Here is a 23,233-nt window from a genome sequence, read left to right as displayed (position 1 = left end):
TATCACAGTTTCAAACTATTAAGTAGCCAAAACTCTTTTCAACATTCATAATAAGAACCATTATTAATAATAATGATTGATAAGTTATCTGTAACATGGAGGATGAACTCAGAGATGAGGGAGGCAAGACAAACAAAACATCAATGTCATGGTGAATTCTGCTAATAGTTAGGGTGTCATGACATTCCTCATATCTCTCTTTTATATTTGTTTTTGATGTCATTAACATTGGCAAGCATCTCACTAAACTGTTTGCTTATTTCCCCCTGCAGTGTATATTATAAAGGTCTGGACAAGAGAGGAGGACTTTTACTTAGTTGAAGATTTAGGGTTCGTGTCCATGTGCAGCATGAGAGAGCTGGTAATATTAGCAGCTTTGGTCTCGGCTCTACACGTGGCCAGCCTCCCGACAGACACTGATGTGGTATATAAGTGCCAAGAAGATCAGGACAACATTGCAATATTAGCAGCCGAGCGGTTCATTAATGACCATCACCACCATGGATACAAATTCAAATTCGTCTCACTGGACAGTCGCAGAGCAGATGAGAAGGTGAGGTTTTGCATCAAAGGTATTAGTATGTAGCATTTACAGGTACAAAACATACATTTTTGTACATTTTGATTGATGCTGAAACGTACAATTTTGACTTAATGAAACATTTAAAATGTAAACATTTTACCTATTCACAGCTAAAATACGTAAATTATTTACAAATCTTTTATATCATAAAGATATTTGTATAAATGCACTTTTATCATTTTATCATTTTCCTAAATCTCTTAACCCTACCCCAATCCTAAACAACCATTTTATAGCCCATATAAAAAGATATATGATCCTCTCGCCTGCATATACTATGCACTAAAAGTATGTATTCTTTTTGCAAAGAAAAAGTACATACTTTTGTGTATGTAGCAGATAAGCAGACAAGCTTTGGGACATACTAGTTCGTCATAACTGCGTCTTTAACGGACCGCTCTGTTGCTTAGTTATGTGCATCCTGTCACCATTTAAACCAGAGGTCTAGTTTGTTCAGGTGTGTTTAATTAGGGTTGGAGCTAAACTCTGCAGGACACCGGCCATCCAGGACAGTTAGGAGACCCCTGGTTTTGAACTGTCCTGTCAAACTTGTCTTTATAAAAGTTCACAATGTTGTTGCAGATGAAATATAACGCAGATAACATTAAATATTTTTTCATCAGGTTAGATATGGATTATTTATCACTCAAACCCCTTTCTCTACCTGTCCATCGGTCTCGCATATCCACCATGTTTGTATTTTTTTTTACACTTTTTATTCGTGTTTGTAGTTCTAATCGAATCCTCATCCAACATGCAATGGGTTCTGGGCAATATTTGCCATTAGAGTGTGCACAGATCTGCACTTTGAATTTCTGCCGGAAGTAGTAAACCATCCGGGTACCTTTGGAATACTCATTTCAACATACTATGATTTGGGACACACTGATACTAATTTCTAATACTATATAGGATGGATAGTATGCGAATTGGACACAGCAAAACACGTCACCCAAATCACGGCATGTTGCAATCTGTGATGAAGCAGGCGAGAGGCAATGAGCATTTGATTTCACTGTTGTAAAGCTTCTGAAAGCAGTAACTTTTGAATTTGTAACAAGCGTGTCAGTGTGGGTTTTTTTGGCTTAAGGCCAAAGTATAAAAAGGCAACGTTTTGTCAGCTGGCAACCAGGTGAGACACAGGGCCCACAACCGATCTAAATTATCCAGATAGAAATTTGTTGGCCATTCTCAGTGGGAAAGTACCCAAGCAACATCACTCGGCAACATTGCTCAAAAAGTTGCCCCGTCTTGCAACAACAACAACACATGGCTGCATTGACAAGCGCTTGTGTGAGAGGGTTATGAGATAGCAGCAGTATAGCATAGTTTAAAATAGATAGACAGAAAATTAGATGAAGGTGTAAAACCGAAGTATACTTTGGCCTTTACAGTCGCTGCTGAGGAGGAATGTCACAAATGCTACACCATCGTCCACACCAGACCCTTCAGCTCCACCTACTCGTTCAGCATCACCCGAATTCTAATTAACCGCACCTGCATCAGCTCATCAACTCCACGCATAATAACAGTCACACCTCCCTTCTCTGTTGTCCAGCCTCATTGTTCCATACCGCTCTACTTACCTGACTCCTTACCTGTGGTTCGTCCTAAGTTCTCCTCAACGTCATCGATCCTGATCATTCCCTCATTGTCTGTCCTGATCATCTGTTTGCCAGTTCGTCAGCATCTGACAAAGACTATTATTCAAGAAGTTCTACAATATAATCCTAACTTCTCACCTGAATGCTCTCCTGAACTCTGCAATCTGCATTAACAAACCTTTATGAATCATAGTACCTGTGTTGTCTCCTTCTGTCCGCTGACAGAAGACCAGACCAAAAAGGATACATGCAGTGTGATACAGCCTACCGCAGGGGTTTGAACGCAGAAATTTGTCATCATATGTCCATCTACGACAATGTGACTGGTCTGGAGACCTTCAATCTCAAATCGATTTGTATCTCTCAACATCTCTCTGCATACACATTGGACCAACCCGCTGCTCAATCTCCTCCTGCCACTCCATCTGTCACACTCCCAACACCAGAACCTATGCAAGTTGATTATTTCCATCTTTCCCATGCAGAGTGTCAATGTCACATCCAAAATCATCTGTGCCTATATTGTGGGTCTGACGCACATTTGATAGCCAACTGTCCCATCTGCCCACTATGCCCAGTGGTGAGTACTATTCAACTACCTCCCCTGGTTGCATCTTTGACTCACACTACAATATCACCAACTACCTCCAAATGCTCAGTTTCTGCGCAAGCCGTCATAGATACTGGATCAGCTGGGAATTTCATCTCCCGAGAACAACTCCACAAACTATCACTCCGAAAAAAAACAAATATAAAATGTGTTCAGTAAGCAGCTGGCAACGGAATTACCGCCTCATCAGAAACATTATGAACAGCAGCTACGCTAATTATTTTCCATTTGCCTTTCTGTTCCTACCCCGGGATGCCCATCTCAAGGTAACTAGAGATTACGCCAGCTGGATCCAGCCTCATAGAAAGACTTCAGATGATCCAACACCTTTGAAGAGATGATGCTGACCTCTGCAAGATGACGCCAACTTGTATCAATATGCACAACTGCTAAATTCTTTATATTGTAATCATTATGATCACACATGATAATAATCGCTTTAATGAGCTTCTGCCTGAAATTAAATCATTCTAAATTGTAATGTAGACACATGAATTTTCTGTAAAGCTGCTTTGAAACAATGTGTATTGTGAAAAGCAATATACAAATAAATTTGAATTTAATTGAAATTGAATCGGCCATGGGACTGTGCGATTGACCTGCTGCCTGTGGCGGCACTACCTAAATTAAAACTTTGTCCCTTGTCCATTCTGGAACAGAAGGCCATGCATCAAGGTGGCACTTGTCACGAATCCAGTCCATGAATTCGCCGTTCGTCGACCTTCGCTAGCCCTAGGATTATTCTTGTGTCTTGCCCGCCATATACCTGTTTGCCATTTGTTCGACCCTGCCTGTGTTTCTGACCTCTCTGCTGAATAAAGCTTGCATATGGATCCGCACGTCTCACGTCTTGTCAGCCCCGTAACAGCACTCAAACCAGAAATATATTCGTCCATCAACTTCCCCTGCCGTTTTGAGCTTCTTTTTCGTGAGCAAGAAGGATGGAGGCTTGAGACCGTGTATTGATTACTGTGGTTTGACGCCCAAACCGTCAAATTCCGTTAACCACTTCTTCTGGTACCATCTTCCCTAGAATTGTTGCGGGGAGCTCACATCTTCACCAAGCTGGACCTGCGTTGCGCATACAACCTCATTCTAATATGTGAGGGTGATGAGTGGAACACTGCCTACATAACACTTGCAGGACACTATGAGTACCTCGTTATGCCATATGGTTGTCCAACTCACCCTCCGTATTCCAAGCCCTCATGAACGAGATGTTCCGGGAGTTTCTCCATCACTTCATTCTCATCTACATCGACGACATACTCATCTACTCACGGAACCTGTCCGAACATCGCCTCCACGTGTTGCAGGTCCTCCAGAAACTGAGAGAATACCACCTCTATCTCAAGCTGGAAAAATGTGAGTTTTGCTCTACTCCAACCCAGGTCCATCCTGATCGAGAACTACCCTTCATCGTGGAAGAGGATGCCTCTACGTCCAGGGTTGGATCTGTACTATCCCAGCAGCAGGGTGATCCACCATCCATGTGACACCTCCAGGAAACTGTTGAAATGACGACATCGGACATCGTTAGCTGTTGGCAATCAAACAATCAAAATTTCTATTCTATAATTTATTTCTAGAGCACATTTAAAAACAACAGTAGTTGACCAAAGTGCTGTACATAAAGGGTCATAAAACAAACAACAATAATAAGGTTGCTTTGGAAGAGTGGAGACACTGGCTGGAGAGAGCCAAACATCAGTTCAGGGTAATCACAGATCATCGCAACTTAGAATATCTCTGTGATGCCAAAAGGTTGAATACCCGCCAAGCACGTAGGGCATTGTTCTTCACTCGATTCGATCTGTCTGCACCAGAACCCATACTCCCTCCAGCTATCATTGTGAGTCCCATCCAGTTGTCCCTGGATGACCAGATTGCCGAAGTCACTCGCTCTGAACCTGCTCCGCCGGGAGGTCCTGAGGGACGGGTTTATGTACCATCTGCACTCTTAAGAAAAATGGTTCTAAACAGTACCAGAAAAGGATTCTTCAGCTTGTAACAATAGTAGAAACCATTTTGGTGCTAAATAGAAACCTTTTTATAAGGTTCCATAAAGAAACATGCTTTGACAGTGCTATTTAGAACCTTAATGGTCTTATAAATAACCATTTTAATGATAGTTTATTTTCATTAATATTAGTATAATAGTATATTTATATCATTAATATTAGTTTTATTAATATTATTTGAATATATTGTTTATTACTATTGTTTTGTTACCCCTCTATCTGCCTGGTCTTATAATATCTTATAGCGTCTATTAAGGTTTTCATAAAAACAACAACAACAACAGCATGCTGTGTCAATTAGGTACTTTTATTTTATTTAATGACATGTGAAATTGTAGCAAAAATGACAGTGATCTAACAACCATTATTAGCAGAATACCATAAATGACAATTGACACTGAACATAAATATTTAAAGAAGTAAAATAAAAATAGAAACAGAAAATAGTGTAATGAAGACCAAGTTCCAGTGAAATACTGTATTTTCACAATCCCCTAAGATGCCTGTAAGTCCATCATTATGTGTATTTTGGTGTGATTGAGAGGCAGTTTCTCAGATGATGAGGCTGTAGGATGTGACAGCATCTGAAATGCATAGTTGAGTTTAGAATTACAATGTGCCTCCTTACATTTGTTTTTGTAAAAACAATTGTTTATGAAGGCCAAAAGTAGTATGTGAGCACTTCACAATAATATGTTTATACATTAACCCAAGTAATAAATAAATAATAATAATAAAAAAATAAAAAAATAAATAAATCTAACAATATGGACCATAAATTCAATATCTTTGTTACTTACTTTGTGGAGATGGGGAAAGAAGTATCCTTAACTGATCAGAGCTGGTCACACTTACATGTTCTCTTAAACTAAAAAGAGAAAAATACATGATTGGTAGGAAACCAGTTACAGTTTAGATGGTACATAAACCCAAGGGATGGGTTTATGTACCATGCCCTTCACCTGTCTCTTGTGGACACAGTTCATACATCTCCGGGCTCTGGACCCCCAGGCAGCCAGCGAACCCTCTTGCCTGAAATGACCCAGGATATCTCCTGATATGTTTGACCCTATTCAGTCTGTGCCATATCACAAATGCCTCAACATCTTCCCACAGGGAAACTGGTTCCACTACCCACTCCCAATCGGCCATGGTCCCATATTGGGATTGACTTCACCACAGATCTTCCTCCATCGGAATCCTACACCTGCATCCTAGTCGTTGTGGACAGATCCTCTAAAGCCTGCAAACTGATTCCCTTGAAGGGGTTACCCACCGCACTAGAGACTGCTGAATCACTGTTCCATCATGTATTCCGCCATTTCGGACTACCAGAGGATATCGTTTCAGACTGTGGGCCCAGTTCATATCACGAGTCTGGCGTTCTTTCTTCCAATTATTGGGTATTACCATCAGCCTCTCATCCGGTTATGATCCACAAACCAACGGCCAGACTGAATGAAAGATCCAGGAGATCGGGAGATACCTGCGGTCTTACTGCCATCAGCACCAACACGACTGGGGTCAATTTCTACCCTGGGCCGAGTATGCACCAAACTCACTCTGTCAATCTACCACCAGAATAACCCCCTTCCAGTGCATACTCTGTTACCAACCTCCCCTGTTTCCCTGGTCAGGGGAACCATCAGAGGTCCCGGCTGTTAACTACTGGTTTCGAGAGAGCAAGAGGGTCTGGGACTCAGCTCATATCCATCTTCAGCGGGAACTACGAAGACGCAAGAGCCAGGCCGATGCACGATGATCTGCCACTCCCTGTTACCATCCAGGACAAAAGGTCTGGCTCTCAACCCGGGACATCCATCTTCGTCTGCCCTGCCTTAAGCTGAGTCCCTGCTACATAGGTCCATTTATCATCGAGAGGCAGATTATCTATCTGAGAGGCTGAGTATCGCATTTCACCCACATTTCATGTTTCACTGCTCAAACCCTGCACTGAACCTCTGATTCCTTCTCCAACGGGGTCTGGTGTAGATGAAGTACCTCCTCCTCCAGCAGAGATCATAGAAGAGGAGAACATCTACCGTGTGGAAACCATCCTGGATTCCAGGCGATGGGGCGGCCTTCTGGAGTACTTGGAAGAGGAATGGGAAGGATACGGTCCTGAGGAGAGATTGTGGGTGAGCCGGGATGACATCCTAGATCCTTCCATACTAACGAACTTCCACACTAATCATCCGAACCCATTCTTGCTCCCAGAGGTTGAGGCCGTCCCTGTCGTCATCGTTCTGTGTGGTCTTCAAGAGCTGTCCGTGGAGGGGGAGGGGTTTACTGTCACAGATGCTACACCATCGTCCACACCAGACCCTTCAGCTCCACCTACTCGTTCAGCATCACCCGAATTCTAATTAACCGCACATACATCAGCTCATCAACTGTACGCATAATAACAGTCACACTTCCCTTCTCTGTTGTCCAGTCTCGTTGATCCATACCGCTCTACTTACCTGACTCCTTACCTGTGGTTCGTCCTAAGTTCTCCTCAATGTCATAGATCCTGATAATTCCCTTATTGTCTGTCCTGATCATCCGTTTGCCAGTTCGTCAGCATCTGCCAAAGACGAAGACTATTATTCAAGATAAGTTCAACAAAATCAGCAGCTTCCTAACTTCTCACCTGATTGCTCTTCTGATCTCTGCTATCTGCATTAACAAACCTCTATGAATCATAGTACCTGTGTTGTCTCCTTCTATCCGCTGACAAGGAAGGAGATGAAGATCACTGAATAAAGGCTTTAATTTCGGTTTGTTCCTTGCAGTCTTATGGATTCTAAAGGTTTAAATTACAGCTAATGAATAAAATTGATTCCTTTTGTGATTTTATGTTGCGTTTTTGGTGTATTTTATGGTTTTAAAGTCACAGCATGACAGAAAAAACACCTTTTGTGTCCCACGTTAAAAAAATTACATGATAAGTAATGGTTAAACGATTACAGAAAGGTTATTCATTTTAAGGTATTAAGTTGATGATACATGGGACAATATTTTGAACAATGTTGCCGAGCGATGTTGCTTGAACACTTTCCCGTTAAGAATGGGCAACAAATTTCTATCTGGATACTTCAGATCAGTTGTGGGCCCTGTGTCTCACCTGGCTGCCTGTTGACACTGCCCAGCAAAATTTGTTTATTGTTCACCCTTGATTAGTCTCCCCAGGTGAGTCTTATTAACTTGCTAAGCTTGTTAGCAGGCAGTGTATAAATAGTTTATGTTGGTAACACTTTATTTTAAGCACCAATTCTCAATATTGCCTAGTTGCTTATTAGCATGCATATTACTATCATATTAGCTGTTTATTAGTGTTTATAATGCACATATTAATGCTTTATTGTACATGACCATATTTTAGACTTATCCACCCCATACCTAAACTTAACAACTACCTTACTAACCAATAAGCAGCAAATTAGGAGTTTGTTCAGAGAAAACTCTTAATGGTAATTAAATAATTAATGTGTTAATAGTGTCTAGTTAATAGTGAATATGTGTTCCATATTCTAAAGTGTTACCTCATTGTGTTTTAATTTAAAAATAGTCTCAATTAAATTTTGATACCTCCATGACCAATTTAAACAATAAGTCTGAGGATATCTATTTACAAGAAGAAAAAAAAAACCTGTGTTCTCCCAACAGATTATTTGAACAGGAATTTCACTCTTCTCTCCTGAGTTATGTTTTGTTTTGGCCATGCTTCATTGTGTTTTGGTTCTGTCTTCTTTGTTTGCCTGTATGACCTATTTTCTCAGTTTAATATTTTTTTTAATGGAAGAATATGCCATTTACATGTTATTTTATATTCCTTAAATTGTTCTGTACTTGTCAGTTATTAACCTTCTGTTTCAATTTGTTTATAATTTTCAAGTAATTCTGTGTTTAAAAACATATGCCATCTTGTGTCTGATTTTTATTTTTACCTCAGTAGCAAGCCAGGTCCCAGCATCCTTCATGGCTTTATGGGCTGGTGCTGCTGGTCAGATACAATGTCCTCACACAGAGAAGGAATGGAGGCCTTGGTCCAATCAATCAATCAATCAATCAGTCAGTCAGTCAATCAGTCAGTCAGTCAATGTTCTGATAATCATTTACATTGATGGAAAGGAACAATTAGGCTAATCAAGCATCCGCACAAAGCCCTCGGCCTCTCTGATAGTTGGGGGATAAAAGATCCCAGAGTCTATGATGATCTGAACATATGCCGGCAAATCAATGCCAAAAAGAAACGAGTGCACCAGTTATGTTTATGCGCACGGTAAATTGCTTCCGCGAGAGGAAACGGGAGCCTTTTTGAACACTCGCGCGCTCATCACATCAACTGTGTGCAATACAAGCCCTCGCGAGCGAGGATTTGTCTCATCGCACACGTGTGATCATCCCCCTCATTCTCACGCTCTGTATTTTCTCACCTGCTTGCTTTTGCTCGCGCGAACACTTTTATTTTTGTCAGTCATGGACAAACTTGCTGTTTTAATTGTAATCTCAAACGCCATTGGTTACTTCCCCTTTTTCGGAAGTCAGCTGTGATTGGATGCCTGTGAAAAGGTGATCCATAATTCACATGTGACCTGAGACATGGCTTTATCAATGTACCAGATACATGTAAATTGACATTTATTATTTTTTTTTTATATAAATATATCATGGCTGTTTTAATGAAAATTAATTGCATACTTTGTCAATAGAATAGATCTTTAGCAGAAAGTTCTTTAACATAAATGATTCCGTTTACTAGTGATTGCAATCTTGTGATGTTACGAAGATAAAACACGACATAAACACTTTTTAGAGATTGTAATGACACGTTTCCACGGTTATTAGCATGTTAAATCTACCAAAATTGTTATATTTAAATTTTTCATACAACACAATGCTTTGGGTTATATTAACTTCGCAAAATACAAATAAAATAAAATACAACTAATAGTCAACTTGTTGCTATAACTCAAATTAACTGTAGTTCACCACTATATTACCACTATATGCTTGTCCATTAAATAAAAGTGTACATAATTGTAAATCCCAAATTGGTTTGTATGTTCTTTGTATTTTCAGGTTATGTACTTGAATGCAGCAGCGAGGGATTGTATTGCGTGCACAGGTGATGTGATGTGCGTGCGAGTGTTTAAAAAGAGCTCGCAGGCTCCTGTTTCCTCGCGCGTGGATCTGTTATCCTCTTGCGGAAGCAATTTACCTTGCGCGTAAACAAAACTGGTGCACTCGGTTCTTTTTCAACTTGGTCAAGCACAGAGATTCGCTTAGGTGGCCTGGAGAAGGCGGCAGAAAATCTACCAAGGTTGGAAAACGTGACAAATCTTGGGAATGTGTGATGTCGCTGCAGCATGATGAGGTTCAGCGGACGCGTATAGCAGTGTGCATAGTGAGCACTTCTGTAGTCATCCATTGTGTTATGTTGCACTCATTACAGTAGTCCCGTCATAAGCTTGGGGCAGTAATTTTGGCCTTCTGTCCATTTGGGAGTATGATGCTTAGCCTGTCCAGAAGCATTGTAGCGATGGTGTCAGTCATTGCATTCTGGATGATAATGAATTAAAACAAACAAACAAACAAAAAAATGCTCTTGGATGTTACTGTTGTCATCAATGTAGCATAGTACAAGTATCAGCTGGCAGTGAATGTGGATAACACCAGCGGCCTTTACTTCCTCCAGAATGTGATCCTTTAGCACTGACAGCATGCAGTCCAACAAATCGTTTTGTACTGCCTTTGATGTGCCTTTGAAAATGGTAGCTGTCTTAAGGTGTCATCTAGTGATGCAACACAATCCACTAATCCCCTGAAAATGCCAGGGTTGTCTGAGTCAGTCTCGTCATGCCCACGCAAGGCCAGCTCAAAAGCCTCCCAAAACTTCACACAATTGATTATTTTGGATAAAATATGCCTGTTTTTATCCACCTCCTCGTTGTGTTTTCTTATCACAATCCTGTGGCCGTCGTCCAGCTTCATAGCAATGTTTACTCTTCCCAATATGGATGGCTTGCTTGACAGAATTATCCAAGTGTGCCCTTGCGTTCTCATGTTTTCTTACTCAGAAAGGTGCTTCATATCTTTCACTCCCGTAACTGTTCATGCTGGATCTGTTCCCATTATTTTAAACAGCCAGCCTGGAAAGCAAAGTAAGTTATTAGCATAACTGCACCCACATAGCCAGGCCTTTTTGGTGTACCAACTAGTACAGAAGCTCCACATGTATGGCTTTCCTTTTTCGTTGGTTGTCTTAGTCATGTGTCTTGTTTCCCATTGGTTTGTTCATGTCATGTGACCCTCCTTGTTTGCTATAAGTAGCCCTCATGTTGCCATTGTCTCTTGTCGTGTATTGAAGTTGTAACCCGCTGTCGGTGAGTCTAGTCTGTTTGTGTCTCGTCAAATCTGTTCATGCCTAGTCAAGTCTGTTCATGCCTCGTCAAGTCAAGTTGGATTATTGTTTGGATGTTTGGATTTCACCTTGTTTGAAATAAACTGCACGTGGGTTCTTCACTACGCTCGCCTTCAGTGGACTGATTCGTTACAGCTAGTCTGCTGTCTGATTAAGAGGTCAGGTTGATCTGGGCCCAGCTTTTTTACCTTCAGTTTTTCTGCCAAGGTTCTCCTCTCAAACAGACTGGAGTAGAGATTTTACAGAGTTAGGTTTCGGTCTGGAAGCAGTGACAATTGCGTTCACCATTGTCATATAGTTAAAACTGCACCCCTACAGATCAGTCTAGATTTTAGCAGTAGCTCATTAGGGGCAATAAATTAATCACCCTTTTCTGATTAGATTCGAGGACGCTAATTGACTAAAATTTTATGTCATGTCTTGATTATGCATATAATTTGCAAAGATGACTTCCTATCATATCATTAACATAAACATTTAAATTTTGTGTGTGTGGCTCAAGGAGGATGGTACCCTATTGCCCTCTACTGTTCAGCCACCACTGGTCATTTGTTTGTTTGTTACTTTCAATAAACTCTGCATCTAGATCCACGTACTTGCCCGCTTGCTTTACCTCCCGAACACTACATCAGTGTCTTTCTGTGGCTGTTCTACATATGGTGTAAAAGAGTGATTTCAAATACAGAAAAGGGTAAAAGAAAAACCTTTTTATGATGTGCAAATGCTACAAATTGTCTTGTTTCTGTGCAGACTGATCTTTGTGAGGTCATCTTGGGAATAACTCTAGAGGAAACTGAATGCCACATTGTGAATCCCAAACCTTTAGATCAGTGTACCACTAGAAAGGAATCAGAGACGGTGAGCTGAACATCACAGATCTTCCAAACTCTAATTTCAGATTACTGCCTTTTTCACTCCGAAGAGAGTGACTTTTGTGAGTTGTGCATCCATTTAACAGCCTTTTCATGTCTCCCTTAAAGAAAGTGACAGCAAAATGTAATGTGACCGTGTTAAGTTTTGAGGGAAAAGCAGTTGTGGCGTGCTACATCTGTGACACCAAACCAGGTGCTGTAAACAATTTAATAGAATAAATATATATGTATTTATATATGTTTGTATAATTAGACACTTGACTTACATAGGCATTTAAAGAACCCATAGTAATGTTTAAGGTCACTTTGTCAGAGTACAGAAAAGGTAATGCAGCTCCTATAAATACGATTCAAATAGTGATTGTATTTTGCTCCTGTTTTTGGCCCAGATTCACATGAAATACTTGTGACAAAATGCCCTGACTGCCCCAGTCTACTGCCATTGAATGACCCGAAGGCTCTGGAGAGTGTGAAAACTGCCCTGCAGAAATTCAACAAAGAATCGAATCACAAGTCTTACTTTAAACTGTTGGAAGTGGGAAGGATCAGCACACAGGTAAAGTCTATCAAACTTGGGTTAAACTTAAATATTTTATGCAAATTCATGAGCGGAAATGTTTCTTGCGACACAAGCTTGATTACACGTGCCATTTTATTCCAAAGTTGAATCCAAACTGCAAGGCCTTGATATACTCCCGGCGAAGTTATTTTTTGTTCTTTGCTTAGGTAAAAGAAGTTGGAAATACCTGAGCAGCGGTTTACTGTTAATGAATATCCCCACACCACCCATGCTGCAGCATTTGTAAATATGAGCTGCGTGCTTTTCTCTCAATAACAAAATAAACAAAACAAACATGACAGTGATGAGAAAACAGCAGTTAAGAAAGCATCTGATCATAGCGATGTTTGCACCAGCTTGACAACTCTGCACATCAGTCAAGTCATGTTTATTTATAATGAACTTTATATAATAGATTGCTTTACAGTATTAAACATGAGAAATCAGTGTCACTTTCAATTAGAATTACAACTACACTGTAGAAAAAATTACGTAGTTTTTACCAAAAAAAAAAAAGGTTTTGTAAATACAGATAAACTGTAAACATTTATAAAACCGTAATTTACAAACAAGAAAATCAGAATGTAAACCAGTAAATTTTAAATCTGTTTTTGTACCTTTAACATATAGTGACAACCACCATAATAATGCAGGTGGTAAATGAGAAAGCCAAATGAAGAATCAAAGTTCATCACAAGTAGATTTTCCACAGATATACACTAATATAAAGATAAGTCATTCACGCAAACACAAAACACCATCATAGTCACACACAACACTTAAATAATGCAATAAACTTTCATTAAACAACAGCAAATGTAACATAAAACCCTAATGTACATAACTGAAAACAAAAACTATTAAGAAACATGAGTATATAAAACAAAGTATTTAAAAATACTTTCAAATGTGGAGTGTCACGCAGGGAATTCTGGGAATATCAGTTTACAGTGTTTTACTGTAAATTATACGTTGATTTGTTCTTTTTTTACTTCTAAAACAGTATTTTACTGTAAAATTACATGAAATGTCTGGTTTGATCTTTTACAGTTTTCCCTGTATATAGTATGGGAACTTACTGTTAACCTATTAATAGTTTTTTTTTTCGTAGCGTTTTTACAATATTTTAGTGTTAAAATAAACTCCAACTGAATTGTTTTATTCCCTGTGAATACTGAATTTATTGACACAGACAATTGAAGGTAAAGGCCCAGACACACCAAACCAACATTAAAAAAACTTGTGGCAAGAAAAGCTGACTATGTTGTTGCCTCAAACATCTGCGTCTGGGCCAAAAAGTTGAGTTTGAACACACTGCAAAGATTACAGGCAATGGACAACTAGCACATATGTTCTGTGCCTGCATGAATGGAAATAATTCCCCAAAGTATGTTCAGTTGAATAGTATATGCTTGCTTTGCATCTGAGTAGATGTTTCTGGCCTCACACAGGAATTCTGTTTTATCAGACATTACTGTGACATAAACAGACAACTTTTTGAATATGGTCATTATGTTGTTTGCTTGTAAGTGGTTTGCATGTTAACAGAATATTTGTCTATTTTCTTAGTGGATGTTTTCAGGTCAAGACTTCTTTGTGCAGTTCGCCATTACTGAGACAAACTGTCCGAAAAGGGTGGCATACCGGAAACAAAAAGCATGCAAGGCTTTGTGTGGAGTTAAAGCTGTAAGTGCACATGTTCATTACTTATGTCAGACTAGTGGAAAGAAAACATCCAAAATACACATTGTTTGTTGTAATACACAAGTGTTTATTTTATTACACTATTTGTGTCTGTAGATTTCAACTATACCATACATACATATACCATACATAACAATACCACAAATATACTATACAACAAAGGCTGTTTTCTCAAATTAATTTTTTTCTCATGCACTGAACCAGAAATCATCTTAGGGTTATGTACATAACCTGTTTCCCTAATGAGTGAATGAGATGCTGTGCCATGATGGTTGATGCTATGGGAACACCTTGAGTATGACTGGTGTTTGAGACATGTGTGAATACATGGCAATCTTGTTTGGCAACGGTAGTCATATAATGTCACTGGCATTCCAGCATAAAGGGTGCCCACGTAAAGCCACGGTCACACTAATTTGTGAACATACAAAATTTTTTTGGATACTGCAATGTTTGTGATATGGGTAACACACTGCCTAATAAACAAACCCTCAGGGAAGCAAGCCGACATACTCTTGCCAGGCTGCTTCCTCCAGTCTAAGGAATGGATAGGGCAAATGAGAGAGTGGGATGCAAATACCATCCTACTACCTCTCTGCTATGTAGCCCTTACTAGCTGATGCTTGTTATATGTATTTTTACATGGTTCTAACAAGGAGGTGTGCTGACACCACACAGCGACCTCCAGCCAATGTGCTGGAGAGGGTGACACAAGTTGGATACTCATCCATTTTTCTATTCTGTCATTTGACCCGTTCCTTGTAAACCCTGAGGAAGTGTGTAAAGACAAATGCATCCAAATCTCATCAGCTCACAGTGATGGAGGGGGGTGACAGAGAAAGTGGGATGTCAAAGTCCCCTTTTGTCTCTTTTGTCTCACCCATTCCTTCAGTAAGTATGTCAACATAGTGTAGATGTAGATGCATCTATCACCTCCAGCTTTCACTGCTGGAGGGGCCAACAGAAGGGCAGGTGGGATGCTAATGGCAACAAAGTCCACTTTTTTGCTCTATCAATTTGCCCATTCCTTATAATCTTTAGGAAGCATGCTAACATAGGTGTATCTACGTCCAAACTATCTCCTCCAGTTTATAGCACTGGAGCATTGGAGTAAGATGAGGAAGTGGGATGCAAATAGCGACTCTGCTTCACTCCTTGACTCTTAGGATGGGGAGCGCGGGCAGCCACGCTCACCTTCTGACCCTCCCTCCAAGAACTACGACCTGATTCCGGGTCAGAAGTGTTTGTGGGTGTAACAATGTTCATCGTTAAGGTCAGAAGGAGGCAGGGAACCGGCAGACGCTTAACATAAATTACATTCCAAAATAAACAAACAACGAAAAAACAAAAGTAAGCGGCAGCCCCTCATGGACGACTGCCACACAAACATAAACAAAAGGCAACATAAAATGTCCCAGGTCTGGTCGTCTCTTGTCCTCCACCATCGTCATTCCTCTTATCCTTCTGGAGCTCCTCTGTGGGACTTGAGACTGGTGTGTGGTGCAGCTGATGTTACTCATTGTCATTTGCTCCACTGGCCCCACCCCACTTGTCACACAGGAGCTAAAGCACCCTGACTGTGGTGGAGAATTAACCTTTTGAATAGCTCGCAAGTGACTTTTGTCATTTTTTAACCTGGGACATCTTCTTGAGAGCCGAATATGGTTTATTCCTCTGGGGTCTGAGGGGGGTTACCTTAAAGACAAAGGGCCTTCCCCTAATGGGCCATCAGTGTGGAATGTGACTGTGAGGCAGGTAAGAAAGAATGTGAGGAGATTAAGAGAATTGGTTTCTTTGTTTGTTTGTAGTTTATTTACAACACAGTTCATAATATAAACAAAATTTAAATAATGAAGGTCAAAGGCACATAATTGAGCACACTGATTTGAACACCGAGACTTGAACAGTCACACACCTTTGTGCCATTCCTAGAAACAATTGCTGTTCAACTGTAAACACAAGTGAACCATACCTGGTATTTCCAAGGTGTTTGCTGCTTCTTTTGTCATTCACTGAAGAAAAAACTGCCCTGCCATCAATAGTCAGTGAGGGAGCTCACCTGCACCATGATCATGTAGAATATCAATCCAATGTAGCGGAACAGCTTGCTGATGCTGACATCTGACTAGTGTTGTCACGGTACCAAAATTTCAGTATTCGGTACCAATACCAGTGAAAATCCACGGTTCTCGGTACCAATTTCGGTACCAAAGCAAAACACAAAAACATGCTAATTAAAAAATTTGTCTACTTTCATTTAATCCATACTGTGTACATATTTAATTTTAAATGGATTTTGAAAACCTAGAGCTATTCAGCCAAGGATAACAACTAAGTTAGCTAAAAAAAAAAAAAAGCACAGAACTGCTTTTCTGACTGATATGACACAAACAATGTTAACCATTTGTACATTCTCTAGCACGCATATTTTAGATTCACAAGTTTTATTTTCTAGGAAGATGATTAATAATAGGTGGGTAAATGTATATACAGCTCTGGAAAAAATTAAGAGACCATTGCAAAATTATTAGTTTCTCTGGTTTTACTATTTATAGGTGTGTTTGAGTAAAATAAACATTTTTGTTGACAACATTTCTCCCAAATTACAAATGAACATATTGTCATTTACAGTATTTATTTGCAGAAAATGACAACTGGTCAGAAAGAAAACAAGTTCATATTCATTTTTAAACAAAACAATACTAATGTTTTAACTTAGAGTTAACTTAGAGTTTAGAGTTCAGAAATCAATATTTGGTGGAATAACCCTGATTTTCAATCATAGCATTCATGCGTCTTGACATGCTCTCCACCAGTCTTTGCTGTTGTGTGACTTTACGCCACTCTTGGCGCAAAAATACAAGCAGCTCATGTTTTTTTTTTTTTGATGGCTTGTGACCATCCATATTCCTCTTGATCACATTCCAGAAGTTTTCAATGTGGTTCAGGCCTGGAGATGTTCTGGCCATGACAGGGTCTGGATCCTGTGGTCCTCATTCCACACCTTGATTGACCTGGCTTTGTGGCATGGAGCATTGTACTGCTGGAAAAAACAATCCTCAGAATTGGGGAACAATGATAGTACTGCAAAAATTGACAGCAGAACAGAGAACAAAATTTATGAGTGCATAATGAAAAGTTTGGGAACTACATTAAGGAAAGAGTATATTTATTTGCAATGAAAAGAGTTGTTATCAATAACACTATTTTTGTAATTAAGAAACAATCTTAGCAGGATTTTTTTTTGCAAACTTTTATTTTTTAATTACAATATAATTAGTTTTGCTCTTAAACACAGTATGTTTGATTGCATAAAAAAGACACAAAAGTAACTCCATATCTCTCTCACTCGCTCGATTTCTGGTATTTTGTATATAATTAGCGTGCATTGGGGAGCCGCAAACAATATGTGGGAGAATCCCGACCTACTGGCAGAGGTGGAATGTCCATCATTGTCACATTTGAAAGTTGTATATTTAAAAAAAGTTAGTACCGCTGGTACATTTTGCTGCTCACAGACAGTGACACTGATGCTTTGACTGAGTAGCAAAGTACCGGCAAAATGTGAGAAGTGCTGGTAACTGCATACTGGTGCATACCGGCCCACTTCGAGCACTGACCATGACGCAGTGTTGAGCTCCCTCCACATCAGTAGCACTTACATGTACCAAAGTTAACTGTTTTTTTCCCCTATCTTAATATGTTGTATGTTGATGACAATATGTTGATATATTATTCACCTGAGTTTTCATATAATTTTATTCAGAAAAATATATTAAAATGTAATTTTTGTTTTCAGGCTGTTGACAGTATTTTCTGATTTATGGAGTGATAAAAAGAGATATAATATCTTAGGTATTTTATATATTAGATTAGTTATTAGATATATATAAAAAACATGAAACAAGTATTCTGAACCTGGCCTTATTCAATGTTCAGATTTCTGTTCTGGAAATATATATAAAATAAGTGCATATTCAATTAGATAATGCATCATTTATATATTTAAATGTAAAATTTCAGAAAACTTGTAATACAAACCGATTGTCTTAATGTACTGTGACTGACCAACTGGGAAAAGTATGGTGATCATTTTTTTACCCTATTCACCTGTAGTGTCGTAACAGCAGGCAACTTCATTAAGTCTTTACATTAAAGTTTTGTCAAGCTCTATAGTTTTAAATAACTGTCTCTTTCTCCAGCGGTATGGGTTCTGTAAGTCCTCCAAGGTTGGAAATGAAGAACCAGAAGTGGAATGTGAGATTTACAAAGCTCAGGTATAACTCTCTCTAACATAATCTTCATTCAAACCAGTCAGACCAAGTTAATTTGTCCTGACTAGCTGTATTGCCTTTGTTCTAATTATTTCAGAACATAACTCATCCAATGAAACACCCTGCTCAGTCAAGAAAAGACTGTAAATTCCATGGCTTCCCACCCCCCCACTATCCAGGACATAACCTGCCTCACCCGGAACATGCAAGCCATGAGGACAAGGGCGGAGACAAAAGGCCTGACCGAGGGGGCCGTCCAGAACACGCAAGCCATGAGGACAAGCGCAGGGATCAAAGGCCTGACCGAGGGGGCCGTCCGGGACACGCAAGCCATGAGGACAAGCGCAGGGATCAAAGGCCTGACCGAGGGGGCCGTCCGGGACACGCAAGCCATGAGGACAAGCGCAGGGATCAAAGGCCTGACCGAGGGGGCCGTCCGGGACACGCAAGCCATGAGGACAAGCGCAGGGATCAAAGGCCTGACCGAGGGGGCCGTCCGGGACACGCAAGCCATGAGGACAAGCGCAGGGATCAAAGGCCTGACCGAGGGGGCCGTCCGGGACACGCAAGCCATGAGGACAAGCGCAGGGATCAAAGGCCTGACCGAGGGGGCCGTCCGGGACACGCAAGCCATGAGGACAAGCGCAGGGATCAAAGGCCTGACCGAGGGGGCCGTCCGGGACACGCAAGCCATGAGGACAAGCGCAGGGATCAAAGGCCTGACCGAGGGGGCCGTCCGGGACACGCAAGCCATGAGGACAAGCGCAGGGATCAAAGGCCTGACCGAGGGGGCCGTCCGGGACACGCAAGCCATGAGGACAAGCGCAGGGATCAAAGGCCTGACCGAGGGGGCCGTCCGGGACACGCAAGCCATGAGGACAAGCGCAGGGATCAAAGGCCTGACCGAGGGGGCCGTCCGGGACACGCAAGCCATGAGGACAAGCGCAGGGATCAAAGGCCTGACCGAGGGGGCCGTCCGGGACACGCAAGCCATGAGGACAAGCGCAGGGATCAAAGGCCTGACCGAGGGGGCCGTCCGGGACACGCAAGCCATGAGGACAAGCGCAGGGATCAAAGGCCTGACCGAGGGGGCCGTCCGGGACACGCAAGCCATGAGGACAAGCGCAGGGATCAAAGGCCTGACCGAGGGGGCCGTCCGGGACACGCAAGCCATGAGGACAAGCGCAGGGATCAAAGGCCTGACCGAGGGGGCCGTCCGGGACACGCAAGCCATGAGGACAAGCGCAGGGATCAAAGGCCTGACCGAGGGGGCCGTCCGGGACACGCAAGCCATGAGGACAAGCGCAGGGATCAAAGGCCTGACCGAGGGGGCCGTCCGGGACACGCAAGCCATGAGGACAAGCGCAGGGATCAAAGGCCTGACCGAGGGGGCCGTCCGGGACACGCAAGCCATGAGGACAAGCGCAGGGATCAAAGGCCTGACCGAGGGGGCCGTCCGGGACACGCAAGCCATGAGGACAAGCGCAGGGATCAAAGGCCTGACCGAGGGGGCCGTCCGGGACACGCAAGCCATGAGGACAAGCGCAGGGATCAAAGGCCTGACCGAGGGGGCCGTCCGGGACACGCAAGCCATGAGGACAAGCGCAGGGATCAAAGGCCTGACCGAGGGGGCCGTCCGGGACACGCAAGCCATGAGGACAAGCGCAGGGATCAAAGGCCTGACCGAGGGGGCCGTCCAGAACACGCAAGCCATGAAGACAAGGGCAGGGATCAAAGGCCTGACCGAGGGGGCCGTCCGGGACACGCAAGCCATGAGGACAAGGGCAGGGATCAAAGGCCTGACCGAGGGGGCCGTCCAGAACACGCAAGCCATGAGGACAAGGGCAGGGATCAAAGGCCTGACCGAGGGGGCCGTCCAGAACACGCAAGCCATGAGGACAAGGGCAGGGATCAAAGGCCTGACCGAGGGGGCCGTCCAGAACACGCAAGCCATGAGGACAAGGGCAGGGATCAAAGGCCTGACCGAGGGGGCCTGCCTCCCCCGGAACATGCAAGCCATGAGGACAAGGGCGGAGACAAAAGGCCTGACCGAGGGGGCCGTCCACAACACGGAAGCCATAAGGACAAGGGCAAGGACAAAAGGCCTGACCAAGAGGACCATCCAGAACACGCAAGCCATGAGGACAAGGGCAGGGACAAAAGGCCTGACCGATTGGGCCGTCCAGAAAACACAAGCCATGAGGACAAGGGCAGGGACAAACGGCCTGACCGAGGGGGCCGTCCAGAACACGCAAGCCATGAGGACAAGGGCAGGGACAAAAGGCCTGACCGACGTCCGGGACACGCAAGCCATGAGGACAAGGGCAGGGATCAAGGGCCTGACCGAGGGGGCCGTCCAGGACACGCAAGCCATGAGGACAAGGGCAGGGATCAAAGGCCTGACCGAGGGGGCCGTCCAGAACATGGAAGCCATGAGGACAAGGGCAAGGAGAGCAGGGATCAAAGGCCTGACCGAGGGGGCCATCCAGGACACGCAAGCCATGAGGACAAGGGCAGGGATCAAAGGCCTGACCGAGGGGGCCGTCCAGAACACGGAAGCCATGAGGACAAGGGCAAGGAGAAAAGGCCTGACCTAGAGGACCATCCAGAACACGCAAGCGATGAGGACAAGGGCAGGGACAAAAGGCCTGACCAATTGGGCCGTCCAGAAAACACAAGCCATGACGACAAGAGCAGGGACAAAAGGCCTGACCAATTGGGCCGTCCAGAAAACACAAGCCATGAGGACAATGGCAGGGACAAAAGGCCTGGCAAAGTGGGACGTCCAGAGCATGTAAGCCATGAGGACATGGGCAGGGACAAAAGACCTGACCGAGGGGGCCGTCCAGAATTCGGAAGCCATGAGGACAAGGGCAGGGACAAAAGGCCTGACCAAGGGGGCCATCCAGAACATGGAAGCCATGAGGGCAAGGGCAGGGACAAAAGGCCTGAACGAGGGGGCCGCCCAGAACAAGCAAGCCATGAGGACAAGGGCAGAGACACAAGGCCTGACGAACGGGGCCGTCCGGAACACGCAAGCCATGAGGACAAGGGCAGAGACAAAAGGCCTGACCAAGGGGGCCATCCAGAACACACAAACCTTGAGGAGAAGGGCAGGGACAAAAGGCCTGACAAAGGGAGCCATCCAGAACATGAAAATAATGAGGACAAGGGCAGATGGTTGGGTGGTAGGGGGTGGGGCGACAAAATGCCTCACCGAGGGGGCCATCCAGAACAAGCAAGCCATGAGAACAAGGGCAGGGACAAAAGGCCTGATCGAGGGGGCCGTCCAGAACACGCAAGCCATGAGGACAAGGGCAGGGACAAACGGCCTCACAGAGGGGGCCGTCCAGAACACGCAAGCCATGAGGACAAGGGCAGGGACAAAAGGCCTGACCAAGGGAGCCGTCCAGAACACGCAAGCCATGAGGACAAGGGCAGGGACAAAAGGCCTGACCAAGACGGCCGTCCAGAACACGCAAGCCATGAGGACAATGGCAGGGACAAAAGGCCTGGCAAAGTGGGACGTCCAGAGCATGTAAGCCATGAGGACATGGGCAGGGACAAAAGCCCTGACCGAGGGGGCCGTCCAGAATTCGGAAGCCATGAGGACAAGGGCAGAGACAAAAGGCCTGACCAAGTGGGTCGTCCAGAAAACGCAAGCCATGAGGACAAGGGCAGGGACAAAAGGCCTGACCAAGGGGGCCAGCCAGAACACGCAAGCCATGAGGACAAGGGCAGGGACAAACGGCCTGACCAAGGGGGCCGTCCAGAACCCGGAAGCCGTGAGGGCAAGGGCAGGGACAAAAGGCCTGACCGAGGGGGCCGCCCAGAACAAGCTAGCCATGAGGACAAGGGCAGAGACAAAAGGCCCGACGAAGGGGGCCGTCCTGAACACGCAAGACATGAGGACAAGGGCAGAGACAAAAGGCCTGACCAAGGGAGCCGTCCAGAACACGCAAGCGATGAGGACAAGGGCAGGGACAAAAGGCCTGACCAAGGTGGCCACCCAGAACACGCAAGCCATGAGGCCAAGGACAAACGGCCTGACCAAGGGGGCCGTCCAGAACACGGAAGCCATAAGGACATGGGCAGGGACAAAAGGCCTGACCGAGGGGGCCGCCAAGAAAAAGCAAGCCATGAAGACAAGGGCAGTGACAAAAGGCCTGATGAAGGGGGCCGTCCAGAACACACAAGCCATGAGGAGAAGGGCAGAGACAAAAGGCCAGACCAAGGCCTGACCAAGGGGGCCGTCCAGAACACGCAAGCCATAAAGACAAGGGCAAGGACAAAAGGCCTGACCAAGGGGGCCGCCCAGAACACGCAAGCCATGAGGACAAGGGCAGGGACAAAAGGCCTGACCAAGGGCGCCGTCCAGAACATGCAAGCCATGAGGACAAGGGCAGAGACAAAAGGCCTGACCAAGGGGGCCATCCAGAACACACAAACCTTGAGGAGAAGGGCAGGGACAAAAGGCCTGACAAAGGGAGCCATCCAGAACATGAAAATAATGAGGACAAGGGCAGATGGTTGGGTGGTAGGGGGTGGGGCGACAAAATGCCTCACCGAGGGGGCCATCCAGAACAAGCAAGCCATG

The 23,233-nt window shown here is 43.7% G+C and overlaps 1 protein-coding gene across 1 annotated transcript in view; it reads left to right on the top strand.

Annotated features, from left to right (window-relative positions):
- Positions 1-267: 267 nt before the first annotated feature.
- Positions 268-23,233, top strand: part of LOC107753503 (serine/arginine repetitive matrix protein 1-like) — a 50,231-nt gene continuing 27,265 nt past the window's right edge. The window contains exons 1-12 of the mRNA XM_016569655.1: positions 268-553; positions 11,978-12,085; positions 12,208-12,292; positions 12,489-12,655; positions 14,228-14,344; positions 18,565-18,639; positions 18,734-20,606; positions 20,673-20,919; positions 21,703-22,146; positions 22,447-22,506; positions 22,741-22,860; positions 22,932-23,227. Coding sequence (XP_016425141.1) covers positions 341-553; positions 11,978-12,085; positions 12,208-12,292; positions 12,489-12,655; positions 14,228-14,344; positions 18,565-18,639; positions 18,734-20,606; positions 20,673-20,919; positions 21,703-22,146; positions 22,447-22,506; positions 22,741-22,860; positions 22,932-23,227 — 3,805 coding nt within the window. The 5' untranslated portion in view covers positions 268-340. The remainder of the gene's footprint in view (positions 554-11,977; positions 12,086-12,207; positions 12,293-12,488; positions 12,656-14,227; positions 14,345-18,564; positions 18,640-18,733; positions 20,607-20,672; positions 20,920-21,702; positions 22,147-22,446; positions 22,507-22,740; positions 22,861-22,931; positions 23,228-23,233) is intronic.

Source organism: Sinocyclocheilus rhinocerous, unplaced genomic scaffold (assembly GCF_001515625.1).
Source record: "Sinocyclocheilus rhinocerous isolate Xijiao unplaced genomic scaffold, SAMN03320098_v1.1 scaffold1523, whole genome shotgun sequence".
Lineage (NCBI taxonomy): Eukaryota > Metazoa > Chordata > Actinopteri > Cypriniformes > Cyprinidae > Sinocyclocheilus > Sinocyclocheilus rhinocerous.
This window is presented reverse-complemented; position numbering and strand designations above follow the sequence as displayed.